Raw genomic sequence first — 18,688 nt, 5'->3', positions numbered from 1 at the left:
CTGTCTTCAAGTTCTGAAATTCTTCTGCTTGATCTAGTCTATTATTGAAGTTTTTGAATATATTTTTAATTCCATTCAATGAGTTTTTCAGTTTCAGAATCTGTTTGGTTCTTTTATTTATGACCTCTATCTCTTTGGTAAATTTCTCATTCATACCCTGAATTGTTTTTCTAATTTCTTTGTATTGTTTACTTTGTTCTGTTGTATCTCACTAAGCTTTAAAAAATCGTTATTTTGAATCCCTTTCTGGGATTTTGTAAGTTTCTTTTTCATGGGAATCTTTTGCTGGAGAATTATTGTGTTCCTTTGAGGATGCTATCTTTCCTTGCTTTTTCATGTTTCTTGTGTCTTTACACTGATATCTGCACATCTGGTGTAACAATCACTTCTTCCAATTTTGTGAATTTGCTTTCATAAGGGAGGACTTTTTTCTGAGGATGTATCTATGGTATTGGTTGTGTAGGGCACTTTGGCTTTGATTCCAGGTGCGTGCAGTAGTGTAGTCTCTGTATGATTTCTTTGGCTGTAACCAGTATCAATAGCAGTGGCTTAGGGTGTGGTTGTTGGTGGAGCCTGTGGTGACATTCTGCTAGGGATGGGGACACAAAATGGGCCAGTCCTTGTGTCCCAGTGGTGGCAGTGGCAGGCTGACAATGCCTGTTGTTGAGCCCCAGGGTAATATGCACTGGCCCCAGTGTTAGCAGGTCTAGACAGGCTGGTTCTTGGACCTCCAAATGGCTTGCTTTGGTGCTGGCAGTGGCAGTGGTGGGCTGGACAGGTTGGTGGGTCTTTGGGCACCTGCACAGTGAGCAAGGCATAGATGATGGCAGTAGCAGTAGTGGGACAACCTTCTTGTTTCCAAGCAGTCTGCACTGGGGTTGGCAGGGGCTGAAATTTGCTAGTTGGGCCAGTCCCCAAGCCCGTAGGTCATGCATGCAGGTGGGTGCCAGCTGTGGTGGTAGCAGCAGGTTGGATGGCCCATCCTTAGGCTCCTGGAAGGAGTGCTCACATGCCAAAGGTGGTGGATGGGGCAGGGTGATCTCCAGGCTCCTGAACAGTATGCCTGGGCACTGTGGGAAGAGGCAGAGTTGGGCCAGGCAGGCCTGTCTTCAACACCCACTGGCAGTGTGTGCAGGTGCTAGCTGTGGTAGACAGGGGCAGAGTGATCCTGGATGTGATGGTTAACACTGTCAACTTGATTGGAATGAAGGATGCAAAGTATTGTTTTGGGTGTGTTTGTAAGGGTGTTGCCGAGGAGATTAACATTCGAGTCAGTGGACTGGGAGAGGAAGACCCACCCTCAATCTAAGTGGGTACCATCCCATCAGCTGCCAGCCCATCTAGAAAAAGCAGGTGGGAGAAAGTGGAAGAAGCTGACCTGCTGAGTCTTCTGGCTTTCATCTCTCTCTCCTGCGCTGGATGCTTCCTGCCCTTGAACATCAGGCTCCAGGTTCTTAGGCCTTTGGACTCTTGGACTTATACCAGTGGTTTGCTGCAGACTCTCAGGCCTTTGACCACAGACTGAAGGCTGCACTGTCGGCTTCCCTACTTTTGAGCTTTGGGACTTGGCGTGAGCCACTACTGGCTTCCTAGCTCCTCAGCTTGAAAACAGCCTATTGTGGGATTTCACTTTGTGATCGTGTGAATCAATTCTCCTTAATAAACTCCCTTTCATATATACATATATCCTATTAGTTCTGTCCCTTTGGAGAACTCTGGCCAATACACCAGGTCCCTGGCAGAATGCTTGGGTGAGGGTGGCAGCAGATGCCCTGTGACCCTGCTGCTAGTGGGCAGGGTTGTTTTCAGTGGCAGCAACCATGGGCAGGTGGCTGGGGAGTGCATGCTTTGGCCCTAAGTGGAAGATGTGCATGAGGTAGCCTGTCCTTAGGTTGCTTATAAATGTGTTGTGGCCAACTGCTGGGGGTGGGCAGTGTCACAGCCAATGGCTTACACTCTGGGCCTGGCAGTAGCAGCCAACAGCAGCAACCAGCAGCAGCAGCTATGGGTGGAGGATATCAACGGGGGACCCAGGATGTGGAGATGCAGAGGCTTTTGGGCCTCGTGACAGGATTCAGTCTGCTGAGGGATGGACTCTCAAAATGGAACCTTGCTGTAGCTGCTTAGGATTTGCCAGGGGTGGTGTGTGCAGGACCCAGCGTGAGCTCCCCTTCTGGAGCAGTAGAGTTGTATGGTCTTCAGGCAGCTTCCTATGTTAGTTTTAAGGTCCTCAAGGGTCGAGGAGTTATCTCATGGTTAGGATTGCAAGAATCTACAGTGGGAAGGTGGACTGCTGGGGGTCTCTCACTTACCCTTTCCCCACACTGGAGAGCCTCTCTGGGCTCCCAGCTGGTCATGGCTGAGCAGGCTGCCTCACTTCTCTCTTTCCTTGCCTTAGGTGTTTCCGGCCACTTTTCTGTTGAATTCCTGTGTTCTCTTTTAGATGATCTATTTGAAGTGTGATTATCTTCTTGTTATTTTTGTTCTTTGTAGAAAACACAAGTACCAGATGCCTCTAGTCAGCTATATTGAAGCCCCTCCACTGGGTTTGAATTTTTTTAAGGTTATTGGGGTGTGTCTGTGTGTGTGCATGCAGGTGTGCACTATTGTAAATGTGGTCTTTTCAATTACATCCTCCAAATGGTTCTTCTGTGAATTGGTTTTACATCATTTTATTTACTGAATCCCTGATAGTTTATGGTAGTTCTCCTCTGTTTTCTTCAGTTGTCCAGGTATATAGTCGTATTAACCTCCTTTCTAACTATTATATGTAAAACCCTAGTTTTATATGTAAAACCTAAGCACAGTAACACACATTCTGATGTAACATGATTAGTGGTTGATGCCTATCCTCTTCCAAATCCACTTTCTTAAAACTTTCCTAGGAGGCAAGGGAAAGGGGTCATGGAAGAGAGAAAAAGGAGAGAGACAGAGAAATGTGAGACAATTGCATGACAGAGGGACAAGGGCTGGGTCCGTACATCTCAGTGCTTGCCCAGCCTAAATTTTCTCAAATAGGCACGTGAAATAGACAGATGATGTTTTACAATGAGGCTCTTGAAGCTCTCAAAATTCTCAGCCAGGTTACAAAGCCCATATTCAATCAATCATATATTTATGCTGAGGCACACAAGTGCCACCAGGTAGTGCCAGATGGCAGCCATGACCCAGATGGGTATGAATTATTCAGCTGGAGCCCAGAACTCCTGCCTTGCAACCTGACTCCCCTGGCTTGTGTCACTCGGTCAATTAAATTCACAATAATGGAGTCCCACATTTTATACAATTGCATTTGAAAACAGACTTTTTTCATGGACCAACTATTCCAAATAACAATGTTTTCCAGAAAAAAAATAATCCCCACAGACCAAATTTATAAAAATAACTAACTGGGAAAGAAAGGAGGAAGGAAAAAACAGGAAGGGAATTAGAGGATGAAATATAGGAGTTTTAAGCCATAAGCACTATGCATCTTCAAACATCTGAAATAAGTATAAAATATCAACATTTTATGAATTCCAATATTAGATGCTTGTACATTTCTGTAGGTTATTGTAGATACATTTTATTGAAGTATAATTTACATAAGTCAAATGCATAAATCTTAAGTTAAATTTTACATGAAGTTTTACGTATATATACACTCATGTAGTCACCACCCAGGTCAAGATACTTTCAGACTCCAGAAAGATTCTTCTTTCTCTCACTTCAGTCTAGACCTTTCTCCCAAAAAGTAGCCACTGTTCAGATTATCTATTTACTATTGGTTGGTTTTTCCTAAACTTATGTAATGGAATCATACAGAATGTATTACTTGTGTCTAGCTTATTTTGCTCAACATTATTTTGATGAATATACTTCATGTTGTTGCAAGTTGCTCTTCTTCATTTATGCATAGCATTCATTTCAATGAATGTACCAGAATTTATCCATCCCACTGCTGATGACTGTCTCCACTTTGAGTGCTCAAAGCCAAAGTGGTGAAGAAACACACGACTAGATCAGAAAAAGAAGTCAGGATTCTAAATACATATTTTTTTTTAACTTTATGCTTTCTGCCTAGACACATCAATAACAGGTCACCAGTGGAAATTTCTCAGAAATATAGTTGGAAGGAGAATGTTATTTTAGGTCATATGTTTGCCCCTTCAGATTCACTCTCTTTCCTTCTCCACCAAGCTCCCAGCCAGAAAGCTGACTTACATTGATAGATTATAATCAACAGCTCCCATATTTGCAGGCTTCCACTTGGAGTCAGCAAACAGAAAGCCCAGTGAAGCAAATGAGATCAGGGTATTCATTCATTCCGTAGCTTCTTTCTGGGAGGGCTTAAGGCCCACTGTGTGCTTTGAAGGAAGTCACAGCTCTTCTTGAGGTAGCCTGCTCTACAGCAGCAGTCTCCAACCTTTTTGGCACCAGGAACCAGTTTCATGGAAGACAATATTTCCATGGACTGGGGCCAGGGAATGGTTTGGGGATGAAACTCTTCCATCTCAGATCATCAGACATTAGATTATCATAAGGAGTGTGCAACCTAGATCCCTCACATATGCAGTTCACAATAGGGTTCGTGCTCCTATGAGAATCTAACGCCACTGCTGAGCTGACATGAGGCAGAGCTCAGGCAGTAATGCTTGCTTGCCTGCCGCTCACCTCCTGCTGTGCAGCCCGGTTCCTAACAGTTCCTAACAGGCTAAGGTATCCAGTCCGTGGCCCAGGGGGTTGGGGACCTCTGCTCTACAGGACTCTGCTTCCAGGTCCTAGTGACTTCTCCTGGCCTTTTGGGCCCAGAAGTGGAAATAGCTCTGCTGATGCTAACACGGGTTTCTGCACTACTGTGTGTTGGTCCCTGACATCGCACACACACTTTTGTAATTAATCCTTTGTAAATAGCCCTCTTTGATGTATCCTAATTTGAGTGTGCCCACACTTTGTGGTTGGGACTTGACTGGTACAAATATTTTAAATGTGTTTTGCTAAGTGCTAAGGCAAAAGAAGGAAAAGTTGTATTCTTTCACACACACAACACACACACAAACAACTTCATATACCCTGTGGCGGAAAGACGTAGTGGCAGAGGCAATAACAGGCTCACAGTTCCCCCATTGCCCACATCCTGAAAAACATGTGGGCATTAAGGAGGTTGTTCTGATAAAGTAAGCAGCCCCTCTCCTTGGGTCATGAAGCTTTTTAGTTGCATAACTGAGGCACTAGCCCCTCTCCTGGCATGCTCATGGTCTAGTGTCCAAGCCTACTGCTCCAGCTTTGTGACAGGGTGGCACTTCACTTCAGCCCTACTCTCCTTTTTTGGCTTTCACGTCTGGGAGTGCCCCGAGTCCTCCCTGCATAATCAAAGGCTAGCATTCAAGACTTATAATTGCAGGGGCAGGATGTGGTCAGCCACCCAATGGCCTGCAGCCTGGATCCACTGAAGCAGGTTTTCATGGAGCAATTTAGTTCCCAAATAGTTTGCAAGTGGCAACTTGAGCTCTGAGTGGCCGGCCTGCACAGGTGATCATTCCTTAGCTCTCAAATTCATTTTATTCTTCCACCATTATAAAACCCAATATGAAGACTTAAATGTTTTATATAAAATTAAAACATTCTGAACATAACCAATTAATGCTAAATTATGTTAAAACCTTAACTGTGCAGATCTTGAACAAGGCTCCTTTATCTGCTTGGCAGAAGCATATCCTAAGATTTCAAGTCATTAAAAAAAACCTGTTATCATTTATAATTATGCATGTGTGACTGATAAGTTTCTGCAAAATAATGGAAAATGGAAATAAGATGCTAGGGTCAATATGAGACTGCCAATGCCATACATATTAACAACATCAAGTATTCATGTTCAAATATCTAACTTTATAAATAAATGAATGTGAACTTATAACAAATTTATACACAAAATATTATTTTATAATCTTGTATATTAAGTTCTACACAAATTTCACTTAAGGAATGTTACAAACCAATCATTTACATAACAGCATAATTAATATTATGACTTATATCCCAATTCCCAATTCTTGCTATACCAACTACTTCGCATTTCCATTGGAAGGCACCTTGTCCCTGAGCAACCGTCTGTTTGCACCAGCTATGGCTAGTGCACAGAAGAGTGCTCAGTTTTGTGATGTTTCCTATTTGACAGATGCTTTTTCCCCAGGATCATTTATTTATGATCTAACTAAAGGAAGAAAAAAAGAAGTTTGGTGCTAGGCTTTGTGGGATTCAGAAAGAAAAGAAAATTTGTTCTTTCAGCAAATTATGACATCATGAGGTAACACTGCCAGGCCATGGATGCAGTATTGGAAAATAAAAAATACAACACCACTGAGCTTGGCAAACCTTTTTTATTTTGTGATAAAAATGCTTTCATATAAATTTCATCTTAACTACCTTTAGAATGAAACGGAAAAGTAAAAACAAAGTATGCATTTTCCTTACTATGTTTAGTCAGGAATATGCGGTCATTTTATTGGTTACTGGGTTTCTCATACAAACAGATATAATATCACTTTTAAGAGAAATGTACACAAGGAAGTAACCATAGTACCAGTTATTAGTGGGGGCCTCTGGGTACATAAATGTGTCCTCCCAAATAGTCATCATACATTCAATGTATTGGTTAAGGCCAAAATCCCTAAACCACCTCTCAACAAAACATTATACCTTTGGTTCTTTATTATGCAAGAATTACAAACTGGCAAATTCAATAAGAGGATGCAATGGATTTGAGCATCACAGCCAATTGCTTATACTAAAATCTTTAATTCTCAGACTCTCTTTCCCTCATACCTCTCCCTTCCCCACCTCACATAAGAAAATGATGCTTAAAACGAAACAGAAGAAGCAAATAAACAAACAAAAAAACCTATCCCCAAAGGCAGGCAGAAGAGGAGTCAAAGAAAGAAAGAATTTATAAAAATAAAAATAAACCAAAAATAGCAGGGGAGGATCTATACATAGCATAAAAGATGTGTCTCATAAAAACTGAGTCTCCAATTCAGAACCCAAATGAGAAAGTGATTATCCATCTTTCCTTCCCTTTTATTAGATACCACACAATTCAAGAGTTCTTAAAATCTAAGAGATCGGTAAAAAGTTTGAAAGGCAGTGTTGTCCTCCTCATCACTGAAACCTGTTGTCTGTAATGACAGCTTTCACATTCCCTTTCTCCAAACCCAAAGGATCCAAATTAAAGTATTCCAAGAAAAAGAAACAAGCAATTTGGTCTGACATTGTGCTTAAGGAAAAGGGAGGATATAAAATATCCAGTGGCTGGATCAGTAGCTGATACTTTCAGAAGTGGGACTGGAGCAGGAGGGCAGGAAGGGGCAGGTATGCTGTGGTCCACAGAGGTCCATGCAGATAGGTTCTCCCCATCTGTGAATAATAAATGGGTCCAAGGGCAGAGAGTCACCATTTAGAATGATAAAATGTTTGCACACTATGAAAGAGGCTGACAGAATGTTGCCACATGGAGAGAATAAAGCAGAGAATGAACAAACTTAATCTGCTCATCTCAGGGCAGAAGTAATTATTTTTGTTGGTTCAATAAATTGGGATAGGACTGAAAAAACCATTTGTAAACTATTATGCCAACAGACACACAGGGTTTCCATATGAGGCCACCGACAGACAAATCAGTTAAGTGGGAAGCACTGATGCATACTTGCAGCCATAGAAGGAATGAGAACTGTCATTCAAACCAGAAGAGTCGGGAATTCACCTGTTAATATCTACAAAATGCCCAGGCAGAACTTCTTTTGCAGGTGTCATGGGCATCACTGCACTGGACAGAAGTGGCAGTGTAGCCATGGACCAATTATTAACTGGCCCGAGGAGAAGAGGAAGAAAACCATTCTTTATCTACAATTAACTAAAATGCTTCTGCCCTTAAAAGAAAGTCAAGGAAATTGCCAAGAGCATGAATACAGAGAGTGGATTCAGGTGAGGGGCAATCACAGTCTGAACAATGAGCAAGTCTATAGTTGTCCATTATCATCTAAAAGGTGACTCTAGGAAAGGAAAACGTTCTGTTGAGTTTTTATGTTAGTTGCCAAAGGGAATGTCATGGCCGCTTCAGAGGAAAAGAAATGGTAGCAGAAAATAGCAAAGGCTGCTATATAGTTCCTCCTTTTCCAACCTTCTTATAGGGCTGTCTTGGACCATAGAAAACAAGTCCAACTTTCCAATTCCTGCACTTGAACATACAAAGTCCATGTCTTCAGTGAGAACATACTGGGTATACCAGTAACACGGACCACGCGGTGTGAAAGAAAGATTGGTGAGCAGGCCTTTAAGCAGCAAGATAATCAGAAAGTAGAGACTGATCATCTGACAAAAGGAAGACAACTGTCATTGGCTCCCTTGGGCTACAGAAAGTTCAGTCCTAAACGGCAAGAGTACAACATTTGAGACAGTGCCTTCTGTGGAGATGAAAGGAAAGGCTCAACAGTTAAGACTAGTTTCATATGCTGGGTGAGTGAGTGAAACAGGCCTAGAATGCTCAGATCTGGGACAAATGTGTTCCATACAGGCAGTCAATGGAATGCTTGGCAGGAAGTAGGGGGACCTGTGGGTGGGTAACTGGCTCTTGCACGAGTTAGCTTGTCTCTTGGTCATTCCAACATTCCAAACCTTTTTCTGGTTTTAAAAAAGTGGGGAGGGTCATAGTAACTAGACTATCAAGGATAAAACTTTACACTGACCAGGCCCATACACAAAAAAACAACGGACTCATACCCTTCTTCCTGGTAAAGTTTATATGAAGACCTGCAAACAGACAAGAAAAATTAAGGTGCAGCCTCTTGAAGGGATCTCCTGCCCCCAAAATTTGTTGAAGAAAAATATTCTTCTCCCCTTCTTTCTCCAGGAATGATATATGCAGGAGAACACAATACAGTATGTCCATTTTCTCAAGAAACATACTTGAAAGGTTTGTGCTGAGAACCATACCAAAGTAAACCTTGTGAGACTCCAAGGGATACTGGGAAGACAGGAGGGGAAAGGAGGCCAAAGTTGCTTTCATGGGCCGGAATGATCAAAAGCACAAAGGTCTTGCCCTATATCATGCTGGTAGGGCTACAATCACGGAGAGGTGCAAAATCGAAAGCACCAAATGAAGACAAAAGAATGTCCAAGGAGGAGGAGATGCGTAGGTCAATTCAGGCATAATTCCAGGGCATAATTCCCAACAGGACGCTAGTGTAGAATCTTCTCATGGATATGGCAGAAGCCCGCAGGGCTTAAAATGCAGTCCAAGCTGCAAGAATGTCTGGGCTTCAATAAGCATCCATCTTATTCTCCAAATAGAAGAGAGTAAACATGGACCCAAGGCTTGTATTCATCTTGCATTTCCACAATTGTCTTATTAGATTAGAATAGTCAATAAGCCTTGCAGATACCCAGTGAAACTGATGAATTGCTTCTCTTGCATTATCTGAATAAGAACATCTTCTCTTTCCTACCTCTAGAAGCTGGCTCCAGAGATTTCTTCATTTCTCTCCCGGATGACCTTCATTTGTTCCTCAGCAGCATTTACAAAAGTCAGTTGTCTCTACACTGGAGGTGGACTCTTTCACGCGTAAACCTGCATGTTGTTGTGTGGTGGCTCAGACATGTGTGTCCCAGGTCCCCGCTGACCTCCTCCAGCACCCCCAGGGGTAGGGCTGGTGGTCACATCTGACCAGTCAGAAGCAGAGTGGGGTGATGAACTTGACCACTGGTCAGGAGACTCTGGGGATGGTGTCAGGTAGGGATGCTCACCCTGGAGGTGACCACTGTGACTGGGTGTTCGCTCAGCAGCATTTGAGGAAGCATAACTGTGCTGTGAAGGGGGTGTGGGGTACTTGCCCATAGAGGCTGGGAAAGGATGATAGGCTGGGAGAATGGTCTGAGCTACCTGCCCGTCCTGCTGGGGCATCATGGCAGTGGGGAAAGCCACACTGGGCAAACGGGCCATTTCTGGAATCTGGTACATGGTGGGCAGGGGGCCCGCAACAGCTGGAGGGCAGGTGGACTGAGGCTGGGGAGCCCCCGCTGGTTGGGCAATACTGCCTTTAGGGATGAGCTGGAAAGTCACAATGGGGGGCAAGGGCTCCCGAGGGGTGGTTATGTGCTTCCCTTCAGGTGGCCTGCTCTGGGGAGCTATGCCAGGATGGGTGCCCTCAGCTGGAGCCAGGACCATACCAAACATCTCATTGTACTGGGTCTCATTCACCTCCATGCGGTTCATCCAATCTGCTGGGACTGGGACTGGATGGAGCCTACTCAAGCTTCCAGCACTGCCACTGCCTGGAGACACAATGTGGTGGTGGGATAGCAACTGGCTCACTGAGGGAAGCACAGTGCTGGCCCCATGAGCCAAAGGCTGCACTTCATGAAGGTTAGAAAAAGACAGTGCATGCTGGGCATGGACTGGGGCAGGAGGGGCGGCAGTGGCCAACATAGGGTTGGGTGAGGCCTGTAAGATCCCAGGGGATGTAATCATTGGAGAGGATGTGGTGTCGGAAACATATGTGTGAGGAGATTCTAGGGAATCAACAGGGGATAAAGTTACTGAACTCTCAGACAGCTGGACCTTCTCACTCAGAGACTTCTTCCTCCTACTACCCTTGGCATCCTTTGCCTCCTTGGCAAGGTTAGGGAGGCTAGTAGGCATGGTACTCTTGGCACTGGGCCGTCTAGACTTCTTGCCCATTGGGGTGTGCTTCAGGCTGAGGAAAGATCTGTTGGGCCCACAGATGACAGGTGAGAGAGCAGAAGTCAACACGGTGCCTGGAGGGCTTGGGGTCACATTGTATTCATCCAGGAGGCGCACAATGTCATGGTGCATGCGATCCCGAGCCACATCCCGGGGAAGACGATCCATATGGTCTGTGATGTCTCGATTGGCAAAATGGTCTAACAGGATCTTGGCTGCTTCATAGCTCCCCTCCCGGGCAGCAAGAAACAGAGGTGTCTCTTCCTACAGAAAAGGCCCATCACAGAACACATGTTAATAACACTCTTGAGAATATGGCAGTTTTTCTCAATCTTTTTCATTATCACCCCCTTAGACATGTTTTCCTAATTATCTTCCCGATGAAATATTAACACCACAGATAGGCTGTGCCTCTACCAATGTACTAAATGTATATCTGTGATTTATACATAAAAAGAATTAAGATTATTTCACCTCTCCTCAAAAAAACAATTTTGCCCCTTAGGGGGAACATCTCTTTAGTTGGGAATTCATAAAATAAAGCATGCCCCTGAGCCAGAGACTCACTTAAAAGAGTACTGAGCTTATCAAAATAAGGTTAAGGAAAAGGAGTTAGAAATAAGAAAGGTAGGAATAGGAGTTAGAAATAAGAAATAATAGGAAAAGGAGTTAGAAATAAGAAAGGCAGGAAGAGAAAAAACTAAGGCATGCACAGAACTGGGAAAAGTAAGGGAAACAGTGAAAGAAAGAAGAGACAAAACATGTGCAAGAAAGGACTAAGATAAGGAAAACAAAGAAAACTGAGAGAAGATGAACGAGAGAAGGAAGCAGGACAAAAAACTCAGATGGAGAAAAATCAAACAGGAAAACATCAGGGTATCCAAAGACAGACAAAAAAGCAGCCAGAGGGAAAAAACAAAGAAAACGAGAAAAAGAAGTGATTATGAACAGAAGAGACAACTGGAGAAAAGGAAATGTCAGGGAAGAGAAAGGGTTACACCAAGCTATCTATAGCCAGCCTACTGCAAGCTGAGTACTGAGAGGGCAGAGAACTCCATCCTGACACATGCCTGGACAAGCCCAATATCCTCATCAAGCTCTCCAAACCCAGTGTCTGCCCAAACTGCTTCCATCTTTGTCTATACATATCACAAGAGAAGCTGTAAGGAGAAACGGGAAGGGGCTTATAACTGAGGCACTGCTATGAGCCTCAAGCTCAGAGCCCAAAAATTGTACCTTGTTGTCCTGCATGTCTCGGTTGGCCCCATTTTTCAACAGCAAAATAGTCGCCTCCACATTATTGACAGCAGCTGCCCAGTGAAGAGCAGATTTTCCTGCAGGGGAGACACATTTTTATAAACAGACATATCCTACTCTTAGTATAAAACACTATGACTTGTACAATGAAACCTTAAACTCCCCAGAGATCAGCAGGAAGCAGTTCTCTGTAGGGGTCTACAGGAAAAACCAAAGTAATCTCTTCTTTTTCCTCTGTTCTAGAAATACTTCAGTACAGGCTGCCTAGCCTGCAGAAGACCTCTAGGTGAAAGGATCACTTGTATGAGGTATTCATGTCCCCTACATGGCAGAATCTACCCTGTTACATACTGAAGATAAAAACCTATATATTACACGTCAGAATTTATATTGAGAATATTCTACAACTCTCCTAGAGAAGTCAGCTCTCATAAATCCTCAAATCAAGTGTCATGCCTAGGAAACTACATGGGAACACCTTTCACGTATCTGCTCTGAGGTCCAAGAACCTTCATTAAAAATCCCTCATTTTAATTAGGGATCTCCGACTGGCTTGGATCTCTGAGCTCAGCATGTTAAATAAATGCATGAATGAAAGAATGAATGAATCTCCCATGTATTTGGATCTCAGACAGTTCTCTAAGGGTCACGTAACTCTATTCCCCTCCTCAGAGGCATGCTTTGCAGGTAAGAATCCAAATCCCTGCCTTTCATCCCTACCATGGTCATCCACTGCATTCACATCCGCTTGGCAGTTGATCAGTTCTGCCACCATTCCCTCCACAGCCAGGCGGGCAGCCAGGATCAGGGGTGTAGTACCATCATTCATCCTAGCATCTAGATCAGTTACTCGGTTGCGAATCAGAATCTAGAAGAAGAGAAAGTACAGAAAAGAGAGTCACCTGGATGAAGGAAAATAATGAAACTCAGTGAAGAAACAAGGGCATCAGAGCTGAGGCTACAGTGTAGGTTCCTGGAGGAGAGGGAAAGTCTTGTTATCTTTGTGCCCAAGATTCTATCATGATCAATCAATAAATATTTGTTGCATGAATAAATAAATACATGCTCAATAAATAATGGCTGATGTAAAGTGATGAGCCTTCTACTTTCTCAGGAAAGAAGAGGGATGTGGGGAAATGTCACAAATTAAGTCAGTATACAGCCTAAGGTGATTCAGAATGCTTCCAATTTCCTCATAAGGATAAACAGGCATCAGGGAATATAATATGAACTCAAGTCAAGAAAACTGCCAATGAGCAGCTAGAAGCCCATACAGTCAGGCCAATCCATAAGAAGGAGCGGATGCTAGTCAAAGGCTCCGGACCAGCTATCACTCTCATCTAATCTATGCATTTGGGAGGCATCTTGGCACAACAAATTATCACTAATAATCAGAAAGACTGGTGTTATCTGCAGTTGGCTCTATCACTATCTTCCTATATATAGCTAGGTCAATTTGCCTGCCTCCCTTTTCCCACTTTCCCATCTAGCAACCATGACTCTAACACCTGCCCTAATCTCTCAAATGACTGAATAAATTCAATGAGATATTAATTCTTTAAAAACGATAAAACATTATAGAGCCATAGGAATTATTATTCAAGTGACTCTTCTCATGTTCTTTACCTGGAAGACACCTTGGGCATCAGCTGCCACTGCAGCATGGAGTGGGCAGCGGCCCATGTTGTCCTGGGCATTGGCATCTGCACCTGCATCCAGGAGACGCTTGGCAGCATCAGCCCGTGAGTAGCGGGCTGCAAGGTGCAGGGCCATCTCACCAGTCCGGTCCGTCTGGGCCTGGAGGCTGGCACCCTGGTAGACCAAGTCTGTGATGATGTTAGCAGAAGAGTCCTCTGCATCTTCATCTTCATCACTCAAATCTGAGCTGCCTCCTCGGAGAGAAGCCAACATCAATGGGGTGCAGCCATCTGTAGGAATGGAAAATTCCATAAAGTACTCAAGAAGGAGAAGGTAGTTAACCCTATGGTTGAAACAGCTCTATAGTCTGACTAAAGTTATTCTTAGGGGCAAAGAATTCCCTGTACTTCTTGTAGTAACTGGTTATTAGTTTCACATTTGCCACCTTTTCCTCTGATAACATCATTTCTGTAAAGAATAATGGGAAAGTACAAGTCTTTTTAAGCTGGGGGCTCTTCTCTAAACAAGTTTTCCTGTTCAAGTTTAAGTGCTGTTATTTTAATTGGACATTTAAAAATATCTAATATTAATAGAACAATTAATACATGCATAAGATACTAACTATCCTCTGCTTTGGGATATTATTTTTCTATCCTACTACAATCTAACCCATTTTATCAGCCTGTTTAGTCTCAACACACTGTACATGAAGCAATGTGAAATCCTTCCCTTTCTGAGTTGATAATGTCTTCGTGGCTACATTCCTTAAGCATTCATTTCCTCAAGCTGATTTAGAATCTGTGAAATTGGGAAGGGGTGTATGGCTGGACAGGGCAAACACAGAGACAACAATGTGGAACCATGGGCAGACACAGCCCAGTGAAGAGGGGAAGAGGCCCGGTGCTGACCTGGGCCACGGACATTCACATCTAACACATCCACCTCCTGCTCTGCCTGAGGAGGGGTGAGGGCCAGCGATGGTGTCCTACGGATGTCTGCGGCTTCAAGGTGCTGCTGTGTCCATGGCCGTCGATCAATGGGGTCATCTTCTTCTGAGAGTAAGGCCTCATCTTCAGCCTGAAAGGTGAAAACAATGCTCCCTATCAATCTGGCCACCACCAGAAACTGCTAATCAGAAGGTGTCCAGAGCCTCCACTACCCCTGCTTATCTCCCATTGTTTTCTCTCTTCCTACTCCAGAGGATTACCTCGGCCTTGGCTTCCCACTGCTCTCGTGATGTGGCTCCTGCTTACCTTTCCTGCATCATCTAGACAATTCCCTCTCCCAATCCCAAACTCTAGGCTTTAGCCTTTAGATCTCTAGAACACCCAATTCTCACTTTTCCTACCCTCCACTAGAAAGTAAACTTTAATTCTTCTTGTTGGCCCTAAAAAGCATACTCTGCTTACCTCTGCTTAACTGATCATGTGTTAAATGCTTACACAGCACTACATGGCCACCTCCACCACAAGGCTGTAAGCTTCTCGAGAAGGGAAAATAAGCCTTGTTCAAGGTTGTTTCCTTGTACTCAACATAGCACCCAACATGTAGTAAGCACTCAGGAAAGACTATTCAATAATAATAATTATGATAATTTAAAAGCAGCTACCCTTTACTGAATACTTAGTACATGACAGGAAAGTAGATAAGGCACATATGCCAACACAACAACTCACAGAGGAAAGGGTTATTATTATCTGCATTTTACAAGGAAGGATAATTACAAAGAGGTTAAGTAACTTGCCAGCTACTAAGTGGCAGAGTTTTGGATTTGAATCCAGTTCTGATATTAACTAAAGCAATCTTCTTAACCATCATGCTCCACCAGCTCCCAGCCATGCACAGCTATGGATGGATGGTCTCCTTTTTCATGTCAGTCTCAGCCCAATCTACCACTTGCTTCTATATGGCTTTAGTTTCCTGGGCTCAAGGTGTGGAGCCTCCAATGTCAACGTTTTGCCATGATCACTGGCTTTCGTTTTGCCAATGTCAATGATAACTGGCTTTCTTCCACTGCTTAAGTTCATCTTCTCTTATAGAAGAAGTGCCCATAAAGGATAAGGAAGAGATGTGGCCATGAAGGAATTGCCATCTACACACAGCATTCCTGACTTGACTACTGCCAGCATAACACTAAAGGAAAGAGATGTGTTTAGTATTTTTAAAGAGTTATTCTTGAAGAGCATATATAGGTAACCCAAGGTCATTAATGTCCTAAGGATTCCTGCTGCTTAGGAGAACCTAGGATAGTTATTGTCTGGGTAAGACATAAAGACTATCACTCTTTACTCCCATTCAGGACACTCTGGAGCTAAAGGACAGAAATTTGAAATGTAACCAGATAATGGCTGACAATGGTGGTTCTACCATGGCCACCTCACTCACCTTCACTTTCTTTGGCTGGGGCCCTTCATCATCGACCCAGTGTTCACTTGTTCCAGAACCAATTAGGTTAGCTTCTGAGACTTGCACTGAGAGATTTCTAATATGATTATAAAAAGAAAAAATAAGAATGGCGGTCATAAACTAATACAGTGGTTTTCAACACTTTCCACCCTGACACACTCCCATGGCTATATTACAATTTTGCAGGGTCTTGGCCCAGAGAAGATGGGCAGTATTTTTGTGACATTCCCTTGGCATTCATCCTTTCCCTTCCCACTGATCGTGAGCTTACAAAAAAAGGGCACCTCAACACAGAAGCTGGGCAGCACTGTGATAATATGCACAGAATAGATGCACCCAGGCTCTGACTGTGGTTTCAGTCACTCACAAGGCATTTAGAATCATGGTCAGTGCGAGTAAACGCCCAGAGCTTAGAATTTAAAATCATGATTCAACAAGATATGCTTTTCTAGTCATCCCTACTTATACTGTGAATAGTGGCTTGTTGGCAATGCCTCTTACTTCAGCCCCACAGCATCCTGTCCCACTGGCTCACGACGCTTGTGATTGCTTGCATCTCGGCGAAGAGTGAAACCTTCAGGCAGCCAGAGAGAGCCATGCTTACGCTTTCGTTTTGCCATGATTACCCCCAGCAGAATAATAAACAGAATGATGACAACAGCAACAGCAAGGAGATAGAGGAGCTGAGTGCGTTCTGGAGTCAGGGATTCACCTGAAAGTCCACAGAGACAGGGAAAGTGCTGAATAAAACATCAACCTCTCAATGTCAGCATTAGATTCATTTAGAGGGCAACTTTGACCTCAACAGTCCTGAAAAAATAGAGGGCTACATAATGAAAATTGTTCCCCCAATTGACACTCTCTCCCCGCCACCTTTCCCCTTTACACCAGTGCCACTCACTGACGACAGACACAAGAGGGTATGACAGGGTCCCCTGTATGGCGTGAGAGGCCAGAAGAGCTGCTGCTGCATCCGTGTTCTTGAAGCAGTGGTCTGAGTCTTGAACACACTGGCGGTTGTCAATTTCCAGAAAGACTTTAGAGCTGTGGGATGCCAAGGGAGAAGCAGAGGAGGAGAGATGGGGGTAAAACAGAAGAGTGCAGGTCAGGCAGAATGTGTCATAAAGGATGACAGGAGCCTCCCTTCCTCTCCTTCAGCATCAGATCCCTACCTCTGGGATGCTGCCTTAAGACATATCTCAGAAATTAGGATACTGTCCCTTGAGATCTTAAACACTAATTCCCACATAGAGGATGTCCCACCTTCCTTAGTCTGGCTGACCAAAGCCTTCCGGCTGAGGCAATGCATGACAAAGTGAGAAGCTGTGCTTTCCTCCTGAAGGTTTCAGTGGTCTTCTTCCACTCTTTCCTACCTACTCAGTGGTACTTGGTGCTACTCTAAAAATACATCCCTGTGCGTTTTTAGTCCTTATTTTCTTTGTCTCTGCACTGGCATCTCAGCTAGCTGGAGGGTTGAAAGTTTGAGAATATACCAACAAAGAGTGAGGTGTGAATGACAGAGCAACTGAAGATCATTACCTGTGTCAAAGAGACGTATATTCTAAAGAAGGGCCTTGACAATAAGGCAATGATTAATGTAAAAAGGAATGTCACTAATAAAGGGATTTGAGGCAACTCTGGCAAAAGGTTATGGATTCTGGCATCTGAGGAGGCCTTCCAGACATTCTGCCTCCTGTGTACCCCAGCCCACTTTTCAGGACCCCAAGACGAAGGCACATCTTTACATTTAAACATAAGTACTGGGGTAATGGGTTTATCTTAAGTGGTGGGCCATTCTATTTGTCTGATCTTTGCATTTCTATAGGTTGAGTTATGACTTGTGCTATATGTCAAAGTGCTAGGCTTCATAAAATTAGCCTTGAAGTTCAGAAACCAAACACCTACCCAGCCACCTCCTGTTCTTGTTCACCAGGAAGGGACCTGCGTGTCATCCTCTGTTTCTTCATGGCAGCTGACTTCTCACCATAATAGGGGTACACCATGAGTTCCCCCTGGGAGTCCCGCTTAATGCGCAGGTTGGTGTGGAGCAGGGTACCCAGTGCCCTCAAGAAGCTGCGAGCATCCTGGAGCAGTTGTTCAGGTGGCATTAATACCACAATAACCAGGGTACCTTCTGCCAGGTTCTCAGGTTGGTCAGCAGCACAGTCCAGCCCATCCCAACCACACTCCTCACTGTTGCACCCCTGGTCACAGTGGTTGTCTTTGAAGTGGTCTGCACAGTATTTGTCATACCTAGGTAAGGGGAAGCAGAGAACAGGCAAAAGAGCTCAGATTAGACTGGAGCTCTATTTGCTTTTTCATTTGGAACTACTGTGGATTTTCCTACCCATTTTCTGTGGCCCACACCCAGGACCCAAATGCCCCACAAAACCTTCTTTGCATCTCCTATCCCTGATGTCTGTGCCGCTCATCCTTGTTGAGTACTTCCTAAATGAAGAACATTGTACTCACTATGCTGCAGGAGCTTAGGGGCTCCCAGGCAGTTTACAAGCCTGTTAAGTCAGGTTTTCAAACAAAGCTGCATATCTGAAACAAAAGTCAACCTGGTACATGTTTCCTCTACTTTAGAGAAATCCATTGCCCCCAATAAGGTAACAACGGGCTTTAGGAAGTGAAAGATGCCTCTAGAAACTTGATAAAAGGCCCTGAACC

General features: G+C 43.9%; 1 protein-coding gene across 1 annotated transcript in view; it reads right to left on the bottom strand.

Moving 5' to 3' along the window:
- Window positions 1-6,340: 6,340 nt before the first annotated feature.
- Window positions 6,341-18,688, bottom strand: part of NOTCH2 (notch receptor 2) — a 165,694-nt gene continuing 153,346 nt past the window's right edge. Inside the window, exons 26-34 of the mRNA XM_009245522.4 lie at window positions 17,921-18,268; window positions 16,917-17,059; window positions 16,517-16,727; window positions 15,995-16,091; window positions 14,518-14,686; window positions 13,598-13,899; window positions 12,692-12,839; window positions 11,951-12,048; window positions 6,341-10,978 (exon numbers count right to left, since the gene is read on the bottom strand). Of these exons, the coding sequence (XP_009243797.4) occupies window positions 9,590-10,978; window positions 11,951-12,048; window positions 12,692-12,839; window positions 13,598-13,899; window positions 14,518-14,686; window positions 15,995-16,091; window positions 16,517-16,727; window positions 16,917-17,059; window positions 17,921-18,268 (2,905 nt within the window). The 3' untranslated portion in view covers window positions 6,341-9,589. The remainder of the gene's footprint in view (window positions 10,979-11,950; window positions 12,049-12,691; window positions 12,840-13,597; window positions 13,900-14,517; window positions 14,687-15,994; window positions 16,092-16,516; window positions 16,728-16,916; window positions 17,060-17,920; window positions 18,269-18,688) is intronic.

Source organism: Pongo abelii, chromosome 1 (genome assembly GCF_028885655.2).
Source record: "Pongo abelii isolate AG06213 chromosome 1, NHGRI_mPonAbe1-v2.0_pri, whole genome shotgun sequence".
Lineage (NCBI taxonomy): Eukaryota > Metazoa > Chordata > Mammalia > Primates > Hominidae > Pongo > Pongo abelii.
The sequence above is the reverse complement of the archived record's forward strand: the minus strand, read 5'-3'. Positions and strand labels throughout refer to the sequence as shown.